Genomic DNA, 9,751 nt, shown 5'->3' with positions numbered 1-9,751 from the left:
ACGGGCCTGAGTATACTTATTATAATATACTTAATATTATAAGCATACTGGAAGTATACTTAATATGACAGGCGAAACCAAACGCCTTCCTCCGTTGAGTCCGTTCCCCAGTACTGCTGCCATTACCCACCTGGGTGTCACATTACCGCAGTACATATTATGGCTACAGTAAATCTGGCGCGGTACATCAGCGCCATGCTCAGCCATAAAGCCACACTCCAGCCGGGCCCTGGTGGCGGCAGCAATACAGGGGAACGGAAGAAAGTCTCATATTTTGGTGAATATGCGGCGAAATAAACTGTACTGGTTAGGCAAAGTATTAAAGGACGTGTTAAAGTATGTCTGTATTAAAGTACAGATACATGTCAGAATGTCAGTGGGCGGTGCGTTAATTTGCTCTCTGTGCTGTGTTGCTTTGGCCAGCTATCCAGAGTCCAGAGCGACCATGCACAATGCATATCAGCTAATATGACTTGCAAGTTGTAACGCATGCCGGCGGTTGCATCAGCCGGTATTGCAGCGATCGGATACCCAGCTAGCCATACTCGCTTCTCTACCTACTCTCTCTCGTTCTCTTTCGATATAATAATGATTTTATTTTGTGAGCACATGGCATCTGCGACCGATCCATATGCGTTTGATACTAGTAAATTTATTTTGAACCCCAAATTCAAATTTTATCTTCACAAGTCTGAATAAGGCACTGGCAGCTCTTTCTGTGCCTACAAGTTTTTATATTTGAAATTTTTTCGCAGCGTGCATCCATTAATCGAAGTAGTGCCGTTGCTAAAGCTCAACTGATTAATATGGTGCTTCTAGTTTTTGGACAGAGCGGAGCTCCCACGAGATTTATACAGCATCTGCTACAGCTCAAAGGATTTGCCCCGTCACTTAGGCGGTGTCTTGCTTCGTGTCCCGTGATACTTGGAGCATATACAGATCACGGGAGGTATGAATCGATCCGCTCCTATAAAGATCAGGTTAGAATCCAAAGAGTTCCATAATTCTGGACTTTTTGTTCGCCTAGAAGTCTAAAATTAACAGTAGGACTAGCAGGCACTTGACTAAAAAACTTGACTAAAAGTCTTTAAGTAAAAGAGTGCAGAGCGTGGTTTGAAATTTTTAGGATAAGTTGCAGTGACGAATTTATGAGTCGTGAGAGGCACGGAGTCATATGCCCCACTAACGGAATTTTTTCAATGTTGGGTACTTCAAAAAAGTACTAAAATGCTAACCGATTTTGCAGCAAGCTGAAAAACAAATTTTTTGGCTTACGTTTTTGCGTCTTCTGCTGTAAACCGACTGTAAGCGTTGCGCTCCGTGCGAAAATAGCTGTTTAGCGTACTTGTAGATAAAAAAGTCAATTTCATTACCCTGCGCGGAATATGAGCATTGAGCACGGGTTCAACATGCTCCGCAATAGACACATCTGTTGGTAAGTCCATTACTTATTAAAGTATTAATCAACCTTGCTCCAAGAAGTGCTTACAAGATCGTAATTATATGCTGTTTTTTAGAGAATTTCTGGCAGTTTCGGAAGCAGAAACGTGCACCAGATTCGCCCGAGTGTTTACATTTTTTGTACTTTCTATGCATTATACAGCTTTATTTCTTGCCCAGTAGCTTTCGCTGAAGAAAATGATGAATTATGTTTTAAAAATGCAGTAACGATTTTTTTAACAATTTTTTTTATTTTTTAACAATTTTTTAACTTTTATGTAGCGAAATGCTCGTTGGCTCCGCGCGAAAAGTGTCGATTAAGTAATGTAATTTTTAACACGGTACCTTGCTTCATAGGTAGATAAACGATCAGTTTAAGCACTTTTATAAAATCCCAAGTAATTTTTACAACAGATTACTTTGCCGTCGTTTGGGTGCGGCGGGTTTTCAGTGCCTCTCGCGCCTATGCCCAGTTTTGTCTTTGCGTGGTTATCGCGCGTATGGAACTGATTTTGCGTTCATACTACATATATGTAGGCCTGGTACCATCGTTGGCAATTCAAAAAGCTGACTAAAGACATTCATAACTATGACCAAAGCTCGGACCTCAACCAACTTGCGCTTAGCCATTTCGAGGATGCAGTTAAGGCAAGAATAGACCCATTTATGGCGGCCTTCGGCAATGTAATTCCAAATAGCACCGAGGACGGTATTGTGCCAATTGAAATGCTGTTGCGCACGGAAATTTACCTTACAAGCCGGAATTATTTTGAAGCTTGGAAATACCGACGTGACTTACTGGATTTCGTTTTTGGGAGGTAAGTAATTGGCTACTGTTAAGTTTTATCGCACCGGTAAAAAAGCAATTTTCTTTGGCCATTCGGAGAAATTTATTCGCATAAACTCTACCATTTACAATTAGAAATAACTGTTACAAAACAATTAGAAATAACTGTTCTTAGTTGCAAAAATGTGCATGCGTACAAAAAGAAAAGTGCATTTTACGCATATTTGCGCAAACAAGGTTCTCAGTCAGAAACCAGTGCTGGCTATTTTAATTTGCATGCTTAAACTGTTACTGCTGGACAGATTCACTTGTTTTTGTGACTGAATCTTTGCCCGCCGACCAGCCAATCACTTCTAACTTTTTTATCCCTACAGAGTACTGCATACACTGTACTTTATTTCAAATTTGAAGTTTAATTCTTGAGTTACCAGTCGTTTTTTGCATGCCAGTGATGTCATGCTGTTTTCAAGTGGACATGATGATGCTATATTCGCAGACCTTTCCGACCATCTTCGCTGGACGACGACAAGGACGATGCTGAGAGAGAAAAGGAGGAGTGCAGGAACGCCGACGGAAGTCTAAATGAACTGTGCAAATATGAACTGCATCTGACCGAACGCTGCATATTTAAACCAGACCTACCTCCCGGAACCTTCTCATTTGACAACACCCACGGAAACTTGCCCTGGTCACACCGCCGATGGATATTAGCGCGCATGAAAAACCCTGAATGGGCCCATGAGGTGCAACTCTGGCAGCGGATGCAACAGTGAGGACAAAATTTGATAGAACTGTGAACGATTAGTCCTGCTGCTCGTACCGTAATTATTGTTTTTTCATATTTTTATAACTACGAAACCATTATAGGCATCGCGGATTTTATGCACACCTTTCATGGGCGGCTGTTTTAATATACAGAATTTTTATAGTTTCAAAAAATACGATACATTCAGAATTAAAAATTCTAATAATTTGTTGCAGTCCTAAGATTAGTTTCTGGGCGACCTCGGAATTTCAAGTGTCAGAATACTGCTAAATAAAAGCCGACTATTATTTGTGCAAGGTAGAGAGTGCAGACAAACCGAGTACTTTCAAAAAGGATTAATAATCAACGCAGCTTTCTTGATGTTTTGTTGAGACATTACTGTATTCACTGACTATGCTCACATGTCAGTAACGCCGGATATACGAGTACATATGTATTTAAAAACAAATAAGGTAGAAAAAACAGGTAGATCGGAATAATTTAACTTTTTTTACTATTGTACAGAGTAATTTATAATTTTGTGATGTCAGTGATGACAGTTTTCTTAATTTCAAAATTAGAATTGATTTCAGTAGTTCACAATAAGCCGCTAACATTAAAAGATTAATTCTATTATCTGTTTGATGGCGGTATGAATTTTAATTCTTACTAAATTTTTTATTTCTGCAGCTTGCTGAGCGACAGGTGTTTTTATTACCTTTTCTAATATTATTATGGCGTTTATCGGTAGTGCTCTGATTGAAAAATTTATAAAAATGATTATACAGTATTGGTTGTGTTACTAGCACTAATTGTAAGCACAGTACCCTCACTGTGCATTGCATATTCTAAGTAGGTTTACTTATTACAGTGGAACCTGCCGACCCTGAACACCCTCGGCACGCTGTTTTTGTTCAGGGTTCAGAGGTGTTCATGATTCAGAGGTACTGCCCCCAGGGGTGGAGACTTTCTTAGGGGGGCCCCTGGCTTAAAATAATTTATATGTACCTAGTTAAAAAGCATAATGTATGAGTTGTGTCGTCTTTGGCAAGATAACAGGTTAACACGGCAATTACAATTCAAAAAATTAAATTTTAGTATTCGTTAGCCGAACAATTATCGAGGACAGATTTTTTTTATCAGAATAAGCAGCGGTCAACTTGTCCGGGACGTATCCTTGACCTGATGTTTACTTAAAAACTAAAAATACGTTCACGAAATAAAAAAAATTAAACGGCAAACGAATGGTTACGAATGATCTAAGTGGACACCTTGAACACTATATCTTCCCGGATGTTTTGCTCAACTGCTCTGTTCATGTCTGGAGGTTTAATTTACTTACTAAAAAAACATACTGTGGTACATAGCACAGTGTTTACGGTTCAGAGTTCGGAGGTGTTCAGGGTTCAGAGGTCCCCTCTAATGCTATACATTACGAGAAGCGCCGGTACGAAAAAATTTGTTCAAGATTCAGAGGTGTTCAGCGTTCGGGGGTGTTCAAAGTAGGAGGTTCCACTGTATTGATAGTAGACTAGCATCCGAGTAATGTTAGACTGCCTTAAAATAACGTTGGGAACCGTATTCACCAGACCATAAATTTCTGCGTATCAATGGTATCAGAAATTCGAGTATTAATCGATCACAATTGATCAAGCTGTACTTAAGAAGGCCTTTCCTGTATACTTAGAGTATCTGTATACGGAAGCACCTAGAATGTGGATTATAATCTTATAAACTCGTAGCACGGTAGTTTGTGTATTTTTTTGCCCTTTAACCTCGATAAACCGGAATCATAGCAGTTAACACGGTGTGTTTTCGTTTGAAGGGACGAAAAGCAGAAGAGATATGCAAATCGCCACCGTGCCTACATTGCCGCCTATGGGGACGTCGCGTTGGCGGAAGATTTCATGAGACACACGACAGAGGAAATCCTGCGTGACGATACTTCCTGCTCTCCCTGGGAACACCGTGCCGTCGTGTTACAGAGACTGCACCCGGGACTGCCGGAAGAGGCACTCAACAAAGAGTACAAACTTTTGTGCAAAAGGCTGGTGACAAATCCGGGCAATGAAGAGGCATGGAAGTTTGCCGAACAAATCGTTAAAATTCTGCATGGCCAAGATCGTACAGATGCCGTCGAAAGATTTTTAGGGCTTGTTGACGTGGTGGCTATAAGCTTACGGGAGAAAGACTACGAGAAGTATGGTGATTATTATGAATACGACGCAGATAACAAACTGGATAGTGTGTGGGAAGTATTTGCGACGCGGCTGCTTCTGTCGACTGCGACGTGGCGCCTGCTGGCCAGTCGGGATCAGGACCTCGTCATGGGTGTCGTAAGAAAAATGGTTTACAACGAAACCAGCCGGCGTGATGACTGGACGAAGAGCAAAAAAGAACACATAGCGCAAAGAAAATCACGATCGTCGTAACTTTTCCGGTGGCATAATATAACTGTTTAAATTTGTATGCGCCGTTTCGGTTTATTTGACATTTTGGCTGCCCCATGTTGGTCATCAACTGCATAGTTATCCAGACGCTTTGTATTATTTTTTTGCTGATCAATCACAATCATGAAGCTTACATCCTGGGACACGGCCATAGTTTCTTATTGATTCTGAACTAGCAACAGTATTGTAAGAACACAATACATCTTGTTGCATTTGTCGCATCTGTAAAGCTGCAGTTTTTAATTGTCAAACTCATGACCAATATGGTATACTCATGGTAAACTCATGACAAACATGGTATATTGTTATTGGTATATTGCTGTATTTGCTGGCGCTTTTGCTTCGTCTCGACCACAAATTATTGTTTGCAATGCGCACAAGCTAAGCAAAATAGACGGATGGAATAACAAATGGTCCTTTTATTTTGAAATACAGTAGATCGTTTTAAAAAAAATTACTGGAGCTGAATTTTGAATTAATAAAATTAACAATCAGGAAATGGCTGCAGGCACCCCCTTTGGCACCCACTTAAATCTTTAGGGAACCTTTTTCGATTAATTAATATCTCTGCACCCCGTTGTGTGCGAAAGCTATAGGCAGCCTTATTGTCCGTTACTATGTTTCAAGTTTTAAGGTAGCTTTCCCAAATGTGGCCGGTCGGGTGGTCCATTCAAGAAGCGGAAATTTAAGTGTCAGTTTTATGAATGGACTCATATTATTTAACTTATCACAGAAAGCAGCTTTAGATTTCTGTAAGTGATTATACCTTTTGCTTGTTGCAAATTTCCTTTTCATTATCAAGAAATGCATTTTAGTACTGGTCTTATTTACGACGCACAGGATTTTTGAAGATAAAAAAACAAGGACTGTACGTTGAGAAAAACTCATCCAATCGCTCCGTTAGAAATTCTTATGTTTTCCATCGCATATAGCATCATTCCGGTATCTCGCCTGGGCAACGCCCCTGCACACTGTATCACGAGTGTAACCATCCAAAACGTCCGGACGTCTGAGGCGTCCGGCGGACGTTTTGGCGCTTAAACCGTCTAAAACGCCCGGGAGACGCCAAAACGTCCGCCGTAAATTTTGCCCACCCGGTTTTTTTCTGCTTTTTCGATCTGGAACAATTATATTCAGTGTAAATTCGTTGCCGGAAGTTTTTGTCTAAACCCTTAACTCGTAGCCGGGCGTTTCTGCCTACCCGTTCATTCGTAGCTGGACCTTTCTGCCTAACCTTTAATGTTACTATAACGTTCAGATACCAGTCTATGTTCAAGCAGAAACGACCGGATACGAATGAATTTACGATGAGGGAGAAAAGTCTGGATACGAATTCAGGCTTCGGCAGAAATGACCGGACACGAATTTAGGCTTCGGCACAACTAGCTACCAGAGGTGGATGTTTTACCGACGTTTGTAGCCCGTACTTGCCATTTAACGTTGCGTTTACGTGATGGAATGTGTAATTCGAACTATCCGCTTAGTAAATGGGTTGGGGAGGATGAAATGGGCTTAAATTGCAAAGGGCAGCACAATCGGCGGATTGTACATTATGACATCGCACGGCTTGGATTCAATACCATAACTTTCGTCCGCGCTGAAATGCATTTGCACGAAACCGGGCCTTGTGGTTTCTGGACGGAGAAATCCCTGTGGGAAGTTTATACCGTTTCGATAATTACTCTTGTAGAGGATTGTACAGATACGGATTCAAAGGCCAATAATATTTTCTTTAAAAATATAAATTGAAGCTCAGTCTTCGGGACTTTGAAATCGTTTTCAAATCTGAAAAAAATGAGGCCCTCGAATTTTGTATGTTAGCATGTACGTTTGTTTGTATGTATGTTTGTATGTACGACTACAACATAAATTTATTACTTAGGTAATTGTGGCGCCAGTACATCATACAATATAATTATTTTTTATCTACTTAGCAGCAAAATCTAGTAGAGGGGCTGCTATATGATAATGATTTATGGGGTACGTGCATAGAGTATGATCTTGTAACCGGTGAATTCATCCGGACAAACGAGCACCCCGCTTTTCTCAGAAATACAGATATGTACGTGTTGTTGGACAACAGCTCTTATGGAGCAGAGCGGTTAAATTCTTATGGAGCGGACATTCTTATGGAGCGGTTAAAAGACAAGAAAAGCTTTTCAGCAGTAAACATAGCAATATCTTTTGGGATTCAAAAAGCCATCAAGGTCACGCGTCATTCATCGAAGGCGGTGAGACGGCGCGGTAGAATGACCTGTGAATGTGGTGCAAGAACCTGATTTTCTTTCCCCATGACGAAAATTCAGATTATCCTGCGCATAGGGAATCAGCAAATATGATCAGACAAATACATTTAAATCCTTTTGCTGGAGATGACTGTCGGCGCGCACAAACATATTTTTCATTGTACCGACTGCGTTCCATAGAAAACTGTTCAATCGCTATTCAATATAAAAATGAGTGCATGCGCTACAAAACTTCGAAAAGGTTCTCCGGACTTGGATGTATATCGATGCCTGTGACTCTGCAACTTCTGGTCAAGTAATTATTTTTTTTATTTCCGTGCCGCAGTGTATTTATCTGAATTTGAAAATCAGCATGAACGCGTCAATAAATTTTACGGTACCCAACAGGCCGCTTGAAATCAGCTCAGCTGCGATGACAGGCTGGTTTCTCGCCGTGACCCTGGTTGCATTCTTGACGTCGCTATTGATCATTCTCCTCATTATTGCCATACTATACCGGCACGCCAAGCCATCGGAATCTCATATTCAGATCATCCACTTGCTCCTCATTGATCTGGTCGTCACGGCCGTCCTTGGACAAACACAATCGGTGGGCATGTTTTTCCCACTAGCCAGGCTGACGTTAACGCACTGCCGCAATGTTTACCTTATGTACCCCCTTTTCGCCGGCAGCGGACATTGGGCAGCGTTTATGCTGTCCATCAACCGGATGATTGCCGTTGTTTTTCCGCACCACTACTCGAAAATCAACAAACGCTGGGTAACCATTGTGACGATCCTGGCTGGTTGGGTGATTCCGGTGGCTTGTTCGCTGCCCATGGTTGTTGGCAGCGGCTGGGCCGTCACTGTCGTTCCACCATGGAATATCTGCTCTATTCAACCGACGACACCGGGCAGCTGGAAAATCCTTCAAACCAGAAATATCCTGTGCCTCCATGTACCACTTTCCGGGACGGTTGTGTTTTACTTGTTGATTTTATTATCGCAACTCCGCATAAAGTTCCGCCGCGACGGCGCAGTCGATCGGAAGATGCAGGCCACACTCAATCGCCGTATTCTCATTGGCAAGATGCTGTGTGCTTCCCAATTGTGGGATTTGTTCTGCTATTTACCGCGGATGGTCGTTTCGGCTGCTTTTCCTTATGTTTTCTTAAAAAATCCGCAGTTGAACTTGTTTATGTGGGGACTGTACTCTTGTGGCGATCTGGGAACACCGGTAAGAACGTTTTCGGCTGAAACAAATATTGGGAGTTGTGTTCCGGTGAGATTCTATTTTTATGCTTAGGTGATCTTCTTCCTGATGGGAAGCGAGTATCGGACTGGATTAAAGGAATTTTTTCGTAACGTATTGCGTCGATGCAATCCATACGTGTCGCCTGGCCATGAAGTACAGCCAGGGACGAGTGCCACCCAAGAAACAGTACAAAGTGCCGGAAATCAGCACATATCGGCCCCTTCGCACGATGTTCAGTTATCTGTGTTCTCTTCTGCCAAGCATGTTTCACAGAAGTAACAACTTTTAAAACCTTAAGTGCCTAGTCGAAGAAAAATGCACAAAAAACCAATATATTCTGTCGCTGTCTGTGGACGTGAGCCAAAAGTTTTCTTAGTTTTCTCATTAATTTCCATGACCTTTCCCTAGGTTTCCTAGCTTGATTTAATTTTATTGGCACCATTTTTCTTAGGTTTCTTAATTTCTATTGTAGTTATCTTAGATTTTTATGGATTATTCTTTTTGCCATCAAGCTGCAAAATAAAAGCAAAAACGAAAAACATAAGATCGAAACAAAGTTTTGCAGCAGCTCAAAGTGTCACACACGCTGAACGCTTAACAATTATTTGCAGTACCCCAACGGTGCATTACTAGTATAAAAATAAATACTGTTTTGATTGGTCTAAATACTGTCATAAAGGATTGAACTAGCTTCATAAAGGTTTAAACTAGCTTCATAAAGGATTAAACTAGCTTCTTAAAGGATTAAACTAGCTTCATAAAGGATTAAACTAGCTTCATAAAGGATTAAACTAGCTTCATAAAGGATTAAACTACATAGCTTCAACGGTTATTCCTTGACATGTTAAC

General features: G+C 41.1%; 1 protein-coding gene across 1 annotated transcript; it reads left to right on the top strand.

Annotated features, from left to right (window-relative positions):
- The first annotated feature begins 558 nt into the window (after positions 1-558).
- On the top strand, positions 559-5,636 carry LOC129602065 (uncharacterized). The gene is made up of 4 exons (XM_055501058.1): positions 559-980; positions 1,978-2,258; positions 2,724-2,996; positions 4,798-5,636. Exons 1-4 carry the CDS (start codon positions 807-809, stop codon positions 5,402-5,404), a joined length of 1,335 nt encoding a protein of 444 aa, XP_055357033.1. The 5' UTR covers positions 559-806; the 3' UTR covers positions 5,405-5,636.
- Positions 5,637-9,751: the final 4,115 nt, after the last annotated feature.

The sequence above is a fragment of the Paramacrobiotus metropolitanus genome, unplaced genomic scaffold (assembly GCF_019649055.1).
Source record: "Paramacrobiotus metropolitanus isolate TYO unplaced genomic scaffold, Prichtersi_v1.0 Parri_scaffold0000001, whole genome shotgun sequence".
Lineage (NCBI taxonomy): Eukaryota > Metazoa > Tardigrada > Eutardigrada > Parachela > Macrobiotidae > Paramacrobiotus > Paramacrobiotus metropolitanus.
The sequence above is the reverse complement of the archived record's forward strand: the minus strand, read 5'-3'. Positions and strand labels throughout refer to the sequence as shown.

Coding starts and splice junctions, on each gene's coding strand:
- LOC129602065 (XM_055501058.1), top strand. CDS start 807: ATGGTGCTTCTAGTTTTTGGACAGAGCGGAGCTCCCACGAGATTTATA. Junction 2,259..2,723: donor CTGGATTTCGTTTTTGGGAG/GTAAGTAATTGG, acceptor CTATATTCGCAG/ACCTTTCCGACCATCTTCGC. Junction 2,997..4,797: donor CTCTGGCAGCGGATGCAACA/GTGAGGACAAAA, acceptor TTTCGTTTGAAG/GGACGAAAAGCAGAAGAGAT.